Consider the following 19,480-nt stretch of genomic DNA (forward strand, 5'->3'; position numbering starts at 1 on the left):
TATTCCGTTGTATACATGTGCCACATCTTCTTTATCCATTCATCTGATGATGGACACTTAGGTTGCTTCCATGTCCTGGCTATTGTTATAAAGCAGAAACGAACACACCATTTTTTTTGTAAAGCAATTATACATCAATAAAGATGTTAAAAAAAAAAAGTATCTAACCATTTTCTAAGACCTTGAAAGAGGTTAGATTTCATTCGTAAATGCTGCCCTGCCCATTATGAATTGGCAGGGAAAGTGACCCTGGTCTTCTCTCTTTAGAGAAAAAGACTTGGAAAGATCCAGTCTTTAAGGAGGTTGGTTGGGCTGGAGAGGCCATGGAAGGAAATCCTGTGTCAGAACGTGAGTCTCCACCCACATTTTTACTCCCTGATGCCCTTCTTAGGCCCTCCACTAACTGTACCTCTAATATTCATTGTTCCAGATGTGAAAAGAAATCTCTCACAACACAAAATTGGGAGGTGGTGGGCTTTGCGTTTCAGAACATTAATCCCTGCTTGGGTAAAGAGCTAACTGAATGAAAGAAACTGATCAAACAGACTTCAATTATGCATCACCTTTATTAGTTGCAACCTCAGGTTTTCCTTAAAACAGTAATATTTCACTTTTACTGATTTTATGTCCATTAAAGCCACACCACCGTGCTGCAGAATTACCCGTATGCAATTAAGTACTGGATCTGTGCACTTTGATTTTGTTAACAAGTGGATAGAAAAGATTACATCATCTCATTGAGAAAAGGTTTCCCTCCGAGACCTTGTTCCATCCTGGTTTTCTTGAAAAGAGTTCGAGCAAAGGGCTGTTTCAAAGGTTGATTCTTTCTCCTTTCACGACGCGTGCTCGAAATCGCCAAACATCCTGGAAGTAATACCAAACACAATGAGTTTATGGGACACTTTGATTTACCTATTCACCATAAGACAAAGTAGATTACTAGCATCTACAAGTGGTTAAATACAAAAAAGAAAGAAGAAAAGTCCCCAATAGTCATAACAGTAAATAAACCACATTCTGAGACTCCAATGAATGTACCTGCCAACATCTAAAATTATGTCTTGTAAGCCAGGACAGTGAGTCCCCACCCGTGTCAGTCTTGTTTTACTTGGCACTCGTGTTGATTACAGGTTTGGGAACTGGCTGTTGAGTCTGGTCACAGTACAACTAGTTTAGTACACAAGCTCCTGCTTTCCTTGGTGATGTTTGCCCGCCCCATTCTGAGTCAGCTACCCCTGATTAGATCATTATCATGAAAATGATGTCCTGGGCTACTGGTTTGTTTTTTTTTTCTTCTTTGTTCCTAATAAAACAATTCAGACTTTCTTGTTTATTTGTGAGCAAACAGCAAGGTATCCTGGGAAGAACGATTTTGGAACTGGACCTGACTCTGAAATCTCCGTCACTTAAGTAATTGAGGCCAATCTTTTGAACTCTTCATTTTCTCATTAAGAACTTGGAGCTATAATGACTGCTCCACCGGGTTTTGGTGAAGAAAAGGGATATGAACGTGCTTTTGCACCTGACAAAGAACTCTATAGCAGAAGTTAGTATTGTTCTTTTAAGTAAAGCCAATGAACTATAGCTGAGAGAGTAACGAAAAAGAAATACAGGAACTGATTCATTGAGTACAACTGTGACAGACCTCAAACATAATATATACATTTTTTTCCTGCCTTGAAATTCAAGGTGTTGGATGGAAGCTCCGGTTGGCAAAATATGTTGCCTTTGTAGGACATTTAAGTACCGGACAAAGGGAGAAGGACAAGACTTCGAGGAGGTGCAAATGTGAGACCAGAGCATTTTCAGATATGGGATACATTCATAGATTCTAAAGAGAAAAGGGGTTAAGGGGTGGAGGAAGATTTGTGCGCTGGGAAGTTGTTTCAGAAGGTGGTACCCTGCCTTTGGGGAACAAGGCTCTTCAGAGTGCTAGAAAGCCCTGAGTTACTATTACACTCAGCCTATTTGGGGGTCCTGTCGCCCCCAGAATAGATGCACTTAGTTATCTAATGCACATTTAACAAGTAGGGTCAGCTTCTTGGTTCAGATGCTAAAATGTACATAATCTACGCTGCAAATGAATTTATTTATTTGCCCTGACTGATAACTTGTTATCGATCAGCAGCAGCATGGAATGTTCAACAGTTAAAAACAAATAATCTACAGATGAGGTGTATTAATTAGGAAAGCATATGAAATACTGTCTTACGCCCGCTATGACAAGCACCCGTGATCTCTCATGTCTGCTACACGCAGGCTCTCATTAAACTCCGGATGCAAACGGACCCAAACACTTGCTTGAGAATTGCTTTCTGGGAGTCTGACTGTCAAATGCATATACTCTCCGGATGCACATACTCTCTTCTTTACAAACAAAGGAGGCCTATGATCGACAGCCCAAACCTTTCAAACGTCTGCGTTCAGGGCTTCCCTGGTGGCGCAGTGGTTGAGAGTCCGCCTGCCGATGCAGGAGACACGGGTTCGTGCCCCGGTCCGGGAAGATCCCACGTGCCGCGGAGCAACTAAGCCCGTGAGCTATGGCCGCTGAGCCTGCGCGTCCGGAGCCTGTGCTCCGCAACGGGAGAGGCCACAACAGTGAGAGGCCCGCATACCACAAAAAAAAAAAAAAAAAAAAAAAAGTGTGCGTTCAGAAGGTAGCCTTGTCCTCCATTTCGTCTCCTCTGAATCTGTTATCTGCTTCCTCTCCTACCTGTCCGTTCTGCAGCACGATGGCCTCCGTACCACTGGACAGCCCAGAGACTTACAGAATTCAGGTCTCCCACGCTGGGGAAGCAAGTAGTACAAACAAACTCCACTGTCATTCTTAGGTCTCAGCAGTGTTTCCGAAACGAGCTCTAAACCCAAGCATTTTATACTTTCAAATTAAATCAGGTATGAGAATTGTGAAGCATCCGAAGAAAAGAAAAAACCAGGATCTTTACCTTATCATTTCATACAAACATACCTTCAGGCTGACGTCTTTCACTCCATGGATTTTACTGGCTACCTCTAAAACTTCCTCTCCAATGTTTTCTTGACTGGTACCCTTCACATCGATGTAGTGGCAGTTGGCATCCGCAAAATGGCAGGAAATGGCCTGTGCAAAGTGAATCGATTCATGTTACAACACAAAAACGAACAAACAAAAAACACCCCGTTAACACCAGCAGCCAAGCAAGGAGGCTTCTTTTGGAAAGTCAGTTCTGTCACCGAGCATTTGATTTCTAGATTGAATGCCCTTCCCATGTGTCCTACGTCAGTCTCTCGATGGCTCAGCTGCTTTTTTTCCCACCCAGCTAAAGGCTAATTGAGAAATTACAAGACGTTTTTCACTAGCTGTGTTATTTTCCAAAGGTATATACGGGGCAGGGAACAGAATTATGTAAGTAAGAAATCTTTAACTTTCTAGCATTTGATTTTTCTAATGAGTGGATACTGCCAAGTCCTACAAAGGAATGTATTGCAGGGTTTCTCATCACCCCAGTTACAGAAGTTACTCAGTTAAGTTTGTAATGAGTTGGTATTTCAGTGGCCACAGATTATGGGCTGAAAAAACTGAAAAGACCTTGCAAAGGAAATAATAGGCAGACACCCCTGTTGAATCAGAAGGATGTTTAAAGTTTGATTGCATTCACATACAATACCCACCTTGTTTCCTTTTGAAGGTAAGACGGAAGTTCCTTGTTTCTCCCCATTCTTGGAGGAGGTATAAACAGATCTAACTTGTGGGGGCGGCAGTTAAAACCCACCCTCCTTGTCACAAGTTAGTTGCCTCAGGGTGACTGCACCCATCAGAAGAGCTTCCTACTTTGCCCCAAATATCAAATTTCTATGCAGTTGAGTCACAAACTTTATTTCCCATGGAAGCCCTAGTGCCATACCAAGCCATACTGGAGTCTGAGGCAAAAGGGGAAAAGTGTACAGTCCTACCTGTACCCTTTTATGTATTTTTTAATGGTTAATACTTCCCCAAACATTAAAGCAGTTAAAAAATACTGAAGGGCTTCCCTGGTGGCGCAGTGGTGGAGAGTCCGCCTGCCGATGCAGGGGACACGGGTTCGGGCCCCGGTCCGGGAGGATCCCACGTGCCGCGGAGCGGCTGGGCCCGTGAGCCGTGGCCGCTGCGCCTGCGCGTCCGGAGCCTGTGCTCCGCAATGGGAGAGGCCACAACAGTGAGAGGCCCACATACCGCAAAAAAAAAAAAAAAAAAAGAAAGAAAGAAAAATTATAAAGTCAGTATATTAAAACACATTATTTCCAGCATAGTGCCTGTACCCCTCTGCACACTTCTGAGGGTCATGGTAGTGGAGGGTCTGACCGCGTCTTTAAAATTTCGGCATTGTGCTCACCATGGACTTTTTGGCATTAATTTTGATTTTTTAAACTACTACTTTAAAATATTATGTAACTGGACCGCTGAGGTTTGGGGTACCCCTGAGGGGAGTGCCTTCTTGCGTCATGCTCACCCCAGTCCTGTTGAGCCTGGTGGATATTTGAATGAATGGAATATGAAATCTGACAACTAACCCTCAGCCTCAGGGAGACAGAAGGGATTGTTGTGACAGAGGCTGGAAAACTTCACTCAGCCCCAAAGAAGCCCCTACTCTTTAGTATAAACAGCCATGTCATCGGAGGGAAATGTGAGCCCATAGTATCTTCAGATCTGCGGAATCTTAGAGGCAAGAAATCTGCGGATTTATGAGAAATTATGTTAAATTTTTTTTTTTTTTTTTCGCGGTACGCGGGCCTCTCACTGTCGTGGCCTCTCCCGCTTTGGAGCACAGGCTCCGGATGCGCAGGCTCAGCGGCCACGGCTCACGGGCCCAGCCGCTCCGCGGCACGTGGGATCTTCCCGGGCCGGGGCGCGAACCCGCGTCCCCTGCCTCGGCAGGCGGACTCTCAGCCACTGCGCCACCAGGGAAGCCCTCAATTTTTAATGTAAGCACTGAAATCATGAAATTGAAAACACTGAGGCTAAGGGGTGAAAAACATGGCCATATCTGATTTCCGGGTGGCCAATTCAGACCTTCCTTTCCGATCAATAATATTTTCCCCAGTAGCAATAATATTACAAACGTTCCTCTTATATGAGCTGTACACATTCCAGATGTTCTTATTTGGTAGGTCTGCCTTTGTTTTTGCCTCTGAAACCATAGGGTAGCAGCTTCCAAGTAAGTAAGCTCTCACTCTGAAGCAATTCCATGAATGTTCAGTAGGCTGGGATCCTGAGGTCACCTGGCTCCTTACTGCTGTGAGCAAGAAAGCATGCGGGAGGCAAATATATTTCCTGCTAAATAAACCAGACTAAAGGGTAGTTTAGTTAAAAGTCACAAATCCTTTAACTTTGAATATATCATGGCACTTTTGTTCCTAACCCGTTCATCTTCAGAAAGAGCTGTGATGTGAACTGCATACCTTCCGGAACCCTTGACTTTTGTTGCGACCGGATCCATGGATGAGCAAAGGATGAAAGAAAACGGTGTCTCCTTTCTCCATCACGACGTGCACCCGGTCATTATTTTTGTCATAGTCCTCGATCCCGTGGAACATGATGTTAACCCCTCCCTAAAACACGAGAGAAGCCAAGTCCAGATGTGAGGAAGCCACTAATTAAAACCCTTATCAGTGACTCATCAGGAAAAAAACAAAGCTTCTCTAAGTTCTTCCAAGAGAAACAGATAAATAAATTAGATTAAAAAAAAAAAACTTACGTATACCAAAGCTTCTCAGATGACTGGTTTTATAGAAAGCCACATGTTGATGTTAAAAATCTTGGGACTTTTTAGACCAGATGAAAAATTTGGAATTTCCACCTACCCTTCATTACTGAATTATAAATGAAGATCTAGATCAGCGTTTGCATTTTGTGGTAATGCAGGAGACCACCTTTCCAGGTTATAATCCATAATCATTCTTTCCCGCCTGGAACTTGGCATAAATCATTCTTCTATCACTCAGGAGCATCTCTGAGAAGCTAACTATTCTCCCAAACTAGGGGAGAGAAAATACTCAGTTTTTCTGGGCTGAAAAACCACTCATGTCACATGCAGAGTAAAGAAAGAATAGTAAATTATAACGTTATGGGGACGTCCCTGGTGGCGCAGTGGTTAAGAATCCGCCTGCCAACACAGGGGACACGGGTTCCATCCCTGGTCTGGGAAGATCCCACATGCCACAGAGCAACTAAGCCCGTGCGCCACAACTGCTGAGCCTGCGCGCTAGAGCCCGCGCACCACAACTCCTGAAGCCCGCTAGCCTAGAGCCCGTGCTCCGCAACAAGAGAAGCCCGCGCACCGCAACGAAGAGTAGCCCCCGCTCGCTGCAACTACCCCGCTCGCCGCAACTACAGAAAGCCCACACGCAGCAACGAAGACCCAATGCAGCCAAAAATAGATAAATAAAATAAAGAAGAATTTTTAAAAATAATGAAATAAGGAAAACATGTTTGTTTATAACTATTTTCAAAGTTAGTCACTGTATTAGGTAATGGTTATGTCTTTATGGAAGAAGTTAAAAGGAGAAGTGACAAAGTTTGCAAACCTCTGTGGGTCTTTGGAGGGTAGTATCCCATTTCCTTTCCTAAGACTATCCCAAATACAAGTTTCTTTTGAGGAATGACTACTTTTCTACTGCACTGTATTGGGACTTTGACCCAGTGAGTTCTCTCTGCACACAGGGTTGATAAGTAACCAAGATAAGCTCATCTGACCTCCCACTGTGGCCACTTTGAATCTGAGCAGAGGATCGAAGAGACCGGAGGTAGTCAGGGTTCACTGCCCATGCTAGGTACCCCACCCAACTATTCCCATCGAGCAAGGACTCCCGCTTTCCTTCCTGAAGTCAGTGAAAACCCACTTCTGTTGCTTGCACCAACCTTTCCTAAACCTCAACTTAATCGACGAATTTCAGATTTTAAAGCAGAATCTAGACTCAAATATTTTCACTTAGCACTAATCCTCAGTGCAAGAATTCTAACCAGGGGCTTCCCTGGTGGCTCAGTGGTTAAGAATCTACCTGCCAATGCAGGGGACGCGGGTTCGAGCCCTGGTCCGGGAAGATCCCACATGCCGTGGAGCAGCCAAGGCCGTGCGCCACAACTGCTGAGCCTGCGCTCTAGAGCCCGCGAGCCGCAACTGCTGAAGCCCACGCGCCCAGAGTCCGTGCTCCGCAGCGTGAGAAGCCACTGCAGTGAGAAGCCCGCGCACCGCAACGAAGAGCAGCCCCCGCTCGCCACAACTAGAGACAGCCCGTGCGCAGCAACAAAGACCCAACGCAGCCAAAAACACAATTAATTAATTAATTATTTTAAAGCAGAAGAATTCTCACTAGTTGGCACGGAAGTCCTGAGAGAGCCGTATTCTTTACGTCCCACAGAACCGTGTCCGTTCCGTCTGCCTCAACAAGAGGTGCTCCTCCCACCTTGTCATCACTGTGGGATCTTTGAGACGTTATTGCCTTACACCTAAAATGCTAAGAGTCTCCTCTCTGGTTTCTCTGCCTCTGGACTCTTACACCTGCAGTGCATTCTGTGCCAGACCACTAGGTTATCGCCTTGGAGAACCAATTAGATCTCATCACTCATGGGCCCCAAAGCATTAAACAGTCCTCCAGTATCATGAGCTGAATCGATAAACCATGGACAGCCCTGCCACAGGATGCTACTCAGTCCCCCCCAGAGCCTCTCTCTGCCGGTCTGTTCAGCGGGAAAGAGACGATCCCACTCCTTTACTGCGAGACCCACCAACCAGGGTGTAAGACCCATGAGGCACTTGGCACACATCTGGTGTTGCCGTGTTTGTGTCTCACCTCTGCAGTTAGGCTTCATAATCTCAGATCTTCTATAGCATCACCAAAGTTCCCCACTTTGGTTGGCTTTCAAGCACTTGTTGAAAGAACAAAGACAATCATTTTACCGGACATCCTCGAATTTTCCCTGATCCTGCTTCTAAATCCCAGAACAACGTTTTGCTAAGAAAGGAAATGTCATCTTACTGGCAAAGCTCCTCATGTGTGCTGATGTGAAATCAAAACAACAGAAGATTCTGATCAAGACTCAGCCGCCAGGCAGACTTACCTCCCACTGGGGATAACCGTGTGTTTTCAAGGGGCCTTTGTGTGTCCCTGGAAGCACAACCAGACAGCCGTTGTTCCGGTCAATGTGCTCCATGGCTGTCCAGGCACAGACGATGCTATCGCTGGGCCTGAAGGGGAAGTAGTGCAGGTCCTGGTGCAGGGGGTGACGGGATGTCTTCTTGCCTAAAACAGAACCGGCTGTTAAAATAAATAACCTCAAGTCTCAGAATTCTTCTCCTCTGCCTGAAAAACCAGAACAATGACCTATCCCTGCAAAAGCAAACAGATGAAACAATGCTAAAGAAAACCAGCCTCAACAGATACGCACCAAACTGGAACACTGAACCGGCACAGTGACGCTGTCCTTTTTCTCGGCCGTGCCGCGAGGCATGAGGGATCTTAGTTCCCCAACCTGGTATTGAACCCATGCCCCTTGCAGTGGAAGCGTGGAATCCTAAGTGCTGGACCACCAGAGAATTCCCATCAGCACAGTAACTCTGGATCCTGTAGTTCTTTCTGGGCTTCCGGTAGCCAAGGACTACTTTACACTATTTTCTAGCATGCTGTATGTATGTCATCATCTCTATTGTGCTTTATTCCTTCCTAACTCTGGTTTGGGCACAGAGCTTAGCATTCCCAAAAAAAGGCTGATTAGTTAAAGAGAGTGGTCAAATCCGAGGTCCTCTGATAGCCTTCAAAGTGCCTGGTACAAAAAAAATGTATTCCTTAACTAACTAACTAAAAGGCGTCTCAGAGGTTTCCCCACCAAACTAGAAGCATTTGGTGTACAATCAGTGTGGAGAATCAGAGATACTAGGCCCATGTTTACGTTTTCCCCTAGTTTTGCCCTCTGAACGTGGTTCCCCCAGGCCACCGGATCTCTCCAGGCAAGACACCCAAGGAGGGAAAGACTTGATGTTAAACTACAGACCTGTCACATAAACCTCTCCCAGCCATCGGGAGGAAGACAAAGTAGAAAAGGATCAAGAATCTCTAATGGCCAATATACTGCTGCTGGTACAGCTGAATTTCTCAGTGTGGCCCAAGAGCCATCTGCATTAGCATTTCCGGGTATGGTTAATACAAATGCAGATTCCTGGGTTCTGTTTTCTGAATCAGTTTCTCTAGGAGGGAGGTCCTAGAAGCTACATTTCAGCAAGCACAGGAAATTTTAAGAATAACTGTGGTATACGATTTATAAGAATAGTTTTAACTTTGGTAGTGATAATAATGTCTTCAGATCAGGAAGGCAAAGTCTATACTCTCATGCACGGCTGAGACTGGTAACGAGGCTTAGAGATGTTGAGTAACAGGAACCTCTGGGGTGTAAGGACAGTCGGGTTTACTAAACTGCATCTTTCAGAAGCCAGTTGTGTAAAAACCCAGTGATAACCCTGCACTTCAGTGTTTTTACGATGTAAGCTATCTTAAGACTTAAATAAAAGTACATATATTAATTTATGCAAAGTTTAGCAGTCGTACACATTGCTGTTAGTTAGGACATCAACCTTATGTACTTAAACACTGTTTTTGTTGTTGTTGTTGTTGCTTCTCCTTTACAAATAAGAGCTCTTTACCAGAATCTGGAGGTTTGTTTATCAGCATGGTATGCATGGCCATAATATTGGGTCCAGTGAAGCACTCCACATATTTCAGAATCTAAGGGAAAGGGGGGAAAAAGTTCATGGGAAATCAGATACATAGGCAGGTGGCACAGAGTACATCTATCTCTACAGGAACTCAGATGGCAATTGTTTAAAACAATCAATCGATATTTCACAACCTTGCAAACAAACCAATGGCAAAGTCAGCAACTGCAAATCATTGGAAATGTACAACACTCTGAACTAAACAGGGTTTTTGGAGCCAGCTGGAAAATGGAGTACTTCTTCTACGAGAGAGACATGAGTTTCTGTGAGACACCAACTGCAAAGGGCGGGAATGCCCTTCTTCCCACCAAAGCTGTTGGCGGTTGCCCAGTGAGAAGGCAACTTCCTTTTCCTTCACGGAGACTCTGCGTAAGGAGGGACCACGAAAGGCCCCGACAGGCAGGTTTGCCTCTGTCATGAGTAACCCCGAGGGCAGGAGAACAGGGGCCTGGAGGCCACTTCACAATCAGCGTTGCCATTAATTCAACAACTCCTTCCTAAGGTCTCTGAACCAGGCAGAGTGACAGCAAATAGGAACACAGCAGTGAACAAGATAAGCGGGTCCCTGCCCCAAAGGAGTTTATACGCTGGTGGGAAAAAAGGTGTTAAACACATAATGACATGGGCCGATGTGCTTGAGACCCACGCCAGGAGGAATAAGCTGCAATGGGAGCAGGTGATAAGGAGGACCACCTCCTGTATCAGACCCACAAGGAAGGGGTAAAAAGCAGAAAGGACTCAACATTGCACGCCTCCCACCTGCCAGGGGCTTTCTATATATATATTGACACATCAGCTCGGTTAAGCCTCACAATAGTCCCTGAAAATTAACGCCCCCGTTCATTAATAATACTTTGACATGAATGCCCCACTCGAATAAAAATGCCGAAATTTGCAGAGCCAGTTAAATGAAAAAGATGGTATTCAAACTCCCTTTCTGTCTGACTCCAAAAAATGAAGCACGTTCTATGGCTTTCTCACTATTTGATCTCTTGTGTATAAGGAATATTGGCAGTTTGAGTATGAAACACTTGAAATGTTACAAAAATCTCAGGAGTCGGGCCTCATGCTTGTTTTTTTAATAAGTTTGTTTTTGTCTTTTTTTCTTTTCTGGTATTGACTTAGGCTGCTATTTTCTAAACCTTCGTCCTTCAAGAGCCATCCTCACCGTTTCTGTCCTGCTTTGCAGAATTTCCCAATATATTTAGCCAATATTCTCCCTAAATTAAATTAACTCACTTCTTTTACTTAGTTTTTTTTTCTTTTTAAAAATATTTATTTATTTATTTTTTGGCTGCGTTGGGTCTCCGTTGCTGTGCGCAGGCTTTCTCTAGTTGTGGCCAGCGGGGGCTGCTCTGTTGAGGTGAGCGGGCTTCTCACTGTGGGGGTCTTCTCTTGTTGCAGAGCACAGGCTCTAGGCACGCAGGCTTCAGTAGTTGTGGCACACGGGCTCAGCAGTTGTGGCACACGGGCTTAGCTGCTCCGCGACATATGGGATCTTCCCGGACCAGGGCACAAACCCGTGTCCCCTGCATCGGCAGGCAGATTCTTAACCACTGCGCCACCAGGGAAGTCCCTCTTTTATTTAGTTTTATCCTGATTGATCATATTCTTGAAATCATGGATTTGAGGTGCCGGTTCATTTTTCCAATACATATTAAAATAAATACGCAGCTATTAAAAGAATGCCTACCTCCTAAAAATCACTGCATGAACCACCAGATACGTGGTTCACACGTTACAGAGGTAGGAAATCTGAAAGTCCCGATAGAGGTTAACCTACTACATGTTGCCTGTGATTTCCAGCTTTTTATCCTTGATCCACCCACACAACTTCCGTTTCTATAACAGGACTTGAGGTTGGGAAGAATGCATGGCTGAGAGGGGCCACTTCTCCTCCCATCCCCAACCCAAGGGGCCCGACATTCCAGGTGGCTCAGCTGTACAGTCTTTCTTCATGAATCAGATTTTTTAACAGCACTTGAGGTTATAGTTTCTATTAAGTACTTTGTGCAAAGTGTCCTTTCAAACCATTCTAAATAAACGGTCATAAACTGTAGTACATTTATGCAATGGAATACTATGCAATAGTTTACAAAGTATAAAGTAGATCCATAGATACTAATATGGAAAGATGTCTCAGATCTCCTGCAAGTGGAAAAACAAAGTGACAACCAGTATGTTCCCTGTTACACAAAAGGTGGAGTTGGGCCTCCCTGGTGGCGCAGTGGTTGAGAGTCCGCCTGCCGATGCGGGGGACACGGGTTCATGCTCCGGTCCGGGAGGATCCCACGTGCCGCGGAGCGGCTGGGCCCGTGAGCCGTGGCCGCTGCGCCTGCGCGTCCGGAGCCTGTGCTCCGCAACAAACAAAAAAAGGTGGGGTTATACAGATATGCTTGATTACACCTGAAATAATTCTAGATGAATACATAAAAAAACTGAATGTGAGTGGTGCTGGGGGTGGGAGAATTCACTTTTCATTTCATGTCCTTCCGTACTATTTGGATATTTTTATAAATATGAACTACTCTTAAAGAATAATTTTTTAAAAACTAGTTGATGTTTATTTGTTTGCTTTTTTTTTTTTTTTGGCTGCGTTGGGTCTTGGTTGCTGGGCGCAGGCTTTCTCTAGTTGCGGTGAGCAGGGGCTACTCTTAGTTGCAATGCATGGGCTTCTCACTGCGGTGGCTTCTCTTGTTGCAGAGCACAGGCTCTAGGCGCACGGGCTTCAGCAGTTGTGGCTCTCAGGCTCTAGAGCGCAGGCTCAGTAGTTGTGACGCACGGGCTTAGTTGCTCCGCGGCATGTGGGATCTTCCCGGACCAGGGCTCCAACCCGTGTCCCCTGCGTTGGCAGGTGGATTCTTAACCACTGCGCCACCAGGGAGGCCCTAGTTTACATTTAAAAACAAACTCATACCTCTACTGACCATATCATAAAACAAAAAGAAAAAATAAATGGATATTACAATAAATAGCCTCAGCACTATCACCCCTGTGGACGTGCCTGTATGAAGTGTGAGAAGGGCTCTCTCTTACCACAGAATTCCTGCTCTTCTTCACCAAAAATAATTAGCAAAAGCAGAATTTCTCAGTCTTGGCACTACTGACATTTTGGGCTGGATAATTCTTTGTTCGCGGGAAGGGGCTATTCTGTGCATTATAGCATCCCTGGGCCCAAGTAGCAGCATCCCTGACCTCTACCCATTAGAAGCCAACAGGACACCATTCCTCCTGCCTGACAAGCAAACGTGTCTCCAGACATTGCCAAATGTCCATCTCTGATTGAGAACCACCACTCCAGGACCCCAGTAGAAAGGGGCTAGATAAAGTAAAAATAATAATAATAATAATAATATTTCAGAGGCAGGCCTGCAGATGGGCAATTAGCTTAAAGAGAAAGAGAACACAAGAAGGCCTTGGACCTCAGGGAGGGTGCAGTATCTGAAGAGTTCCTTATCTTCCTGGAAGTCTTGGACCTTGGTAATCGCTTTCTCACTCGGCACATACTCAGATTTTGAAATGGTCACATCTCTCATCACCATCAATCCCGGTGGTTTCACCTCCATTCTGCAGATTCTTTCAAACTCATCCCTAGAAAATTCAATGCGTAAATGATGTCATTACCGCAGGCTCCAAGCACCTCCCTGGCCTTGTTCTGTGGAAAGACTCGAAGGTTTGGGGGCGGTTTTTCTGCCCCAAGTTGGCCTCTAGCCCCAGGTTGAATAGTTCTGACGGGAGGAAGGAGAAAATGGCCAACTCAGAAGTACCTGCCTCCTGACTGTGAGGCTGAAACTTGCTCCCAGAAGTCAAATATTCCTTAGCTTAGCAGACCAGTGGGGAAATATCTGTGAGTTGGTTTCATCTGAATAAAAGAGCAAAACTTCCCTAGCACTACAATAAGCCAGGCCCTGTTTAAAGTATTCTCTCTCTATTTTACCTATTCAGTCCTAAAAACAACTCTAGGACAGAAGTACTGTTATTTCCCCCGTGTTGCAGACATGGAAACAGGCATGGAAAGGTGAAGGAACTGCCTCATACACACAACGTTAAGCGACGGGTCTAAGATTAAAGCCAGCCACCCTGGCTCGAGCCCAGGTTCTAACAAACCACTTCCTAACAAACCCAATGCCTGAAAAATATCTGTACAGACACAAGCTAATCTTACTCATATTCCCACGACACACATATAATACATATTTCTGTTGTATAACAAATAGTGTTACTGTACCTAAAATATTGAATATCAGCATCAGACACCAAATTTTTAATGACAAGAAATCCATTTTCTTCATAAAATTTTCTCTGTTCTAGGCTTAGAACATTATTATCCCGAGTATACCTAAAGGAGAAAAAAATCTCAAGTAAGTCCAATTTAAAAATCACAACCTAACAATATGTATCAAGAACCTGAGAAACGTATGAACTCTTCCACTAAGCATTTTTATTTCCGAGACTTTAAGGAAATAATCTGAAAAAAATTTTAAAGCTTTAGATCCAAAGCATTAATTACTGTCACCAAGAAATGGAGGAGTAATTAACTAATCATATTATATCCATTCAATGGGATATGACTCAAGCATTAAAAATAAAGAGCATATAATAGCATGGACAATGCCTATTAAATTTAAATATGGTGACAATGATGTAAAACCAAGACACTACTTGTTAAAAAGAACACTATAAAGAAGTACAAAAAGAAAAGTTTTAATAGTGATTGCCTTTATGTAATGGCATTATGGATGATTTTTTTTAATTCCTCCTATTTCTCTGATTTTAAAATTTATTCTGTAATGAATATGTATGGTTTTTCAGATGGGAAACTAATATATTTTATGTTTTTAATTGTCTAGTTCATGCATTCACAGAAGAAATCAAAGTAACAAAAATCTAAATAAGCGTACAGCACACACACACACACACACACACACACACACTCAGATCACCCTGTCCATTACTCTGGTTTAGAACTGTGACCCTATGAGAATATTCCATGGAGATCAAGGTTTTCCACTACAAATGTGATTTTAAGACAAACCAAAGATGCTAGCTAATAGATAAGACTAACCAAACAACAGGCTAATTTAAATGAGATATACCATGCCTGAATTTTACACAATAAGATTATGCACTTTCTCACATTTTTCCCCCTTTTTGAATTTTAAAATACATATAGAAAAAGTCAGGGTCTTCAAAATTTTCCATGATCGTTAGAACAAATCCTGGAAATGGAGGGTTTGTATAATGAATTCTCATCGGGCAACATGTATTTTATATCCTAGTTACCACTAGAAAAAAAAACACCTTTATATACGTTGTACGGTTAAAAATTCAAATTAGATCTACTCACTGGAATTGTTGAGGATGGAAACTGGCAGGAGAAACAGTCCCTGAAGTGTGGTGTGCTATCTAGGATGGGAATTAAGGCAAATAAAGTAAAATTTAGGTGTCAACCTTTTCTAGAAACGGTCTGCCCTGGATTGATTTTCACAAGGGAAGACGGGCCCTAAATAGTCACCAAGCAAATACTGATTACACACGTAAGTTCTGATGCACTGCTGCTGACCTCATTCCATTTCACAGTAGCGTGAGGAGGTGGCTACGAGCCAGAAGCTTTATTATTCCTGTTGCATAGAGCAGGAACCCTACGCTAGGAGAGCTCAGTAACTAGTCCACGGTCACCCAGCAGAAAACAGCTGAGCCAAGGCTTCCACAGGGTATTCAGCGTTTCCATCTATTTCATCCCCCCCGGCTATTTCTCCCATCAAACTACTGAACGAATAAAAATGGAAAGGCTCTATTCTAGAAATAAGGAGAAACATGTGCTATTCAAAAGAGGAATTTAACTTAGTAGGAGTCTAGTCCAAAATATTAGCAATATTGGCTGGTCATTAGAAAAAAAAGTCTACCTTTATAGAAAATGTTTGCCAACCCTGGCTCAAGACTAGGAGCTGTTGGGACTTCCCTGGTGGCGCAGTGGTTAAGAATCCGCCTGCCAATGCAGGGGACTCGGGTTCAATCCCTGATCCGCGAAGATCCCACATGCCACGGAGCAACTAAGCCCATGCGCCACAACTACTGAGCCTGTGCTCTAGAGCCCGTGAGCCACAACTACTGAGCCCCCGTGCCGCAACCACTGAAGCCCGTGCGTCTAGAGCCCATGCTCCGCAACAAGAGAAGCCATCGCAATGAGAAGCCCGCGCACCGTAATGAAAGAGTAGCCCCCGCTTGCCGCAACTAGAAAAAGCCCACACACAGCAACGAAGACCCAACGCAGCCCAAAATAAGTAAATTATAAAAGAAAGAAACGAAACTGAGTTATTTGTAGTGAGGTGGATGGCCCTGAGTCTGTCATACAGAGTGAAGTAAGTCAGAAAGAGATAAACAGATATCGTATGGTAACACATATATATAGAATCTAAAAAAGAAAATGGTAGGAATAAAGATTCAGACGTAGAGAATGTATTTGAGGACACGGGGAGGGGGAAGGGTAAGCTGGGATGAAGTGAGAGAGTGGCAGGGACATATATACACTACCAAACGTAAAATAGATAGCTAGTGGGAAGCAGCCGCATAGCACAGGGAGATCACCTCTGTGCTTTGTGACCACCTAGAGGGGTGGGATAGGGAGGGTGGGAGGGAGGGAGACGCAAGAGGGAGGAGAAATGGGGACATATGTATATGTATAGCTGACTCACTTTGTTATACAGCAGAAACTAACACACCATTGTAGAGCAATTATACTCCAATAAAGATGTTAAAAAAAAAAAAAGACAACCCAAAGAACAGGAGAAAATGTTTGCAATCATATATCTGATAGGGCACGTGTATCTAGAATATAATAAAGAACAATTACAACTCAATAATAAAAAGATAAATAACCCAATTAAAAATTGACAAAGTAGGGACTTCCCTGGAGGTCCAGTGGTCAAGACTCCACGCTCCCAATGCAGAGGGCACAGATTCGATCCCTGGTTGGGAACTAAGATCCCGCATGCTGCACAGCACAGCAAATTAAAACAGAAAAAAACCACTAGTTGCCTTAGATTTAAGATTTGCAGCAATACAGCCTTTCACAGGCCTCTGAATTACCTATGGTTTCTCAAAAGAAAAAAAAAACTATAGGGCTTCCCTGGTGGCGCAGTGGTTGAGAATCCGCCTGCCGATGCAGGAGACACGAGTTCGTGCCCTGGTCCGGGAAGATCCCACATGCCGCGGAGCAACTAAGCCCGTGAGCCATGGCCGCTGAGCCTGTGCGTCCGGAGCCTGTGCTCCGCATACCGCAAAAAAAAAAAAAAAAAAAAAAAAAAAAAAAAAAAAAAAAAAAAAAAAAAAAAACTATAAAATAAACAATGACTCCAAGAAAAATATGATCCACATAGTAGAGTATCATTTTAAATATCTTAAAGAACTAGAAATTCCTTTTTGTTTTCTATCCAGTAATCACAGATGACTGACTTAGCATCTTGGTTTTTTCTTCTCATTTTTTTCATTGTTTCTTTAGCCTCAAGAGTTACTTTCAGAATGTCACTTCTCTTAAACATGTTATCCTTTTTGAATGATGTCTTTATATAACTGAGGACAATATAATAGTCAAGGAGATGCGAATTCCCTGGAGGTCCAACTAAGGAAGGCCCAGGTTCAATTACTGGTCGGGGAACTAAGATCCCACAAGCCACGCAGTGAGGCCAGTAAAAAACGTCAAGGAGAGAGGCAGGCGCCAGGAGTCAGAATTACCAGCTACTGTGTTTTCCCCAAGGGAGAGAGTTAACCTCTTTGTCAACTGTTCTCAGCTAAATGCCGGGACAGTCCCCGTATCAGTCCCGCACCGCAACGCAGAGTAGCCCCCGCTGGCCGCAACTAGAGGAAGCCTACGCGCAGCGACGAAGACCCAACGCAGCCAGAAATAAATAAATAAAATTTATTAACAAAATAAATAAAAATAAAAGTATTGACAGTCTGGGCCCGGAAACCTTAATCTAGTTCCAGTTATACCTAGTCCCAGTATATTGGCGGTTCTCACAATTAAAATGTGTCAGAAGCGAGTGCACACGGATCGCCGGGCCCCATGCCCAGGTATTTTGACACCCCAGGTCTGAGATGAGCCTGAGTATCTGCGTTTTTAACAACTGCCCAGGCGACGCTGGTACTGTGGGTCCGGGGACTGCACTTTGACAACCACTGCTTCCCTGAAATGACCTTGGCCAGGACTTTTCATCTCTCTTAGCCTCGACTGTTTTCTCAACTGTAAAATGAGATTACAGAGTCACCTGGGTCCCCTCCATCAGTTTGTGGATGAGATTTTTAAATTTACAACGGTTCTGATTCATCAAGGCTTGGAATTCAGCAGAGAGAGCAATAGTGAAAGTAAAAGAAACAGGCAGTAAGATCGTTTTAGGAAAGATTTCAGGATCCTAAACATAGCAGAACAGGTCACAAGGGGAAAAAAATCCCAGGCCCAGTTTTCTGCAGCGCTTCCAAAAGTTCGCGCTGAACGAGAACACTTAATCTGAGCAGGCAAAAACAATTCTAAAAAGCAACTTGACTTCTGTGGCACCCAGTGACATCTCTCCGCGTCCAACGCCCGGAGCGCACACATGCTCTCGGGGATTAACTTCTCAAGGCCTGACCAGGAGCGGATACAGGGCAACCCAGCCCTCCTCCAGGAGACAGTGTAAGCTCCACGGGGCTCCCCTGGAGAAGGAAGAGCTGGGGGGCGGCTGCGCCCTGAGAGGGCCCCGCGGCTCCTCCAGGTCGACAAGTGCAGAAGTGCAGAAAAGCGACAAGGCAGCAGAGAGCAGGCCCGCTCGGTAACGACTTCCACCCCACCCCCAAAGTCGGGGAATAGAGGCCCCGAAGGCCCGGAAGGCTGCAGCGACGCCACTCCAGTCGCTGGGGCCAGCAGTCCCGGGCCTACCGGGCGGGCCGGTCCCCTCTGGGGCCTTGGGGACCACCGGGTCCTGGGGACGCACCCGTCCTCGCCCCCAGGGCCCGGCAGAGACGTGACCATCACGGGGACAGGCGGTGCGGAGCAAGAAGAGCCGGCGCGGCGGCTGTGTGATGCGCCCTGATAGCCGCCACCACCCTTTCGGCTCGAGCCCCGCGCACCCAAAGGATACGATGGCCCCGGCCGAGCGGCCGCCGAGGTGTCGCAGCAAGACGCGCAGGCGGGCGGAGGCGCGATCCTTGTCCATGGCATCGGGCGGGGGGGACACCCGGTGGCCCGGCCTCGGCCGCACTTAACTCTGCGGGCGACCCCGCCTCCGCGCGGCGGGCGGGGCTTGGCACGGAAGCCCCTCAACCCGGGCCGCGGGGCTCGGGGAAGCACCGCCTCCCGGGGGGGAGGCCTAGGGCGCTGCGCGCAGCTTCACGCGGCGACCAGAGCGCGGGGCCGCTGCCGGCGCCCCTCGCTTCTAGCGGATCGCAGAGGTCACCTCTGTCACACAGAGCAGAAAGCTAGTCCCCAAGGGCTCGGTCACGAGGGTACGATGGCCCAGGAGGAAATCCAGCCAGAACATAACTCTTGCTTCATGGCATAGTTTCCACTTATTTTACGCTGTATGACGGATCCTTCCACTAAACTGCTGAAGGAATAAAAATTCAGATGTTCAGCCCTAGAAGTAACATGTTCTTTCCAAAAGAGACCTTTACTTTAGTGGGAATCCAGTCCGAAATATTAGAGAGAGTTTGGTCATTTTTAAAAAGTGTAGGAAATAAATGATTCTATGAAATGTCTAAACCATGGTCTAGTATAACAT

General features: G+C 45.2%; 1 protein-coding gene across 1 annotated transcript; it reads right to left on the reverse strand.

Moving 5' to 3' along the window:
• Window positions 1-547: 547 nt before the first annotated feature.
• On the reverse strand, window positions 548-19,171 carry PHYH (phytanoyl-CoA 2-hydroxylase). The gene is made up of 9 exons (XM_059059225.2): window positions 18,842-19,171; window positions 15,073-15,131; window positions 13,954-14,064; window positions 13,148-13,316; window positions 9,654-9,735; window positions 8,078-8,259; window positions 5,419-5,568; window positions 2,969-3,100; window positions 548-864 (listed from the first exon to the last, which is right to left on the reverse strand). The coding sequence occupies exons 1-9, from the start codon at window positions 18,914-18,916 to the stop codon at window positions 811-813; spliced, it is 1,014 nt and encodes a 337-aa protein (XP_058915208.1). The 5' UTR covers window positions 18,917-19,171; the 3' UTR covers window positions 548-810.
• Window positions 19,172-19,480: the final 309 nt, after the last annotated feature.

This window comes from Kogia breviceps, chromosome 3 (genome assembly GCF_026419965.1).
Source record: "Kogia breviceps isolate mKogBre1 chromosome 3, mKogBre1 haplotype 1, whole genome shotgun sequence".
Classification (NCBI taxonomy): domain Eukaryota; kingdom Metazoa; phylum Chordata; class Mammalia; order Artiodactyla; family Physeteridae; genus Kogia; species Kogia breviceps.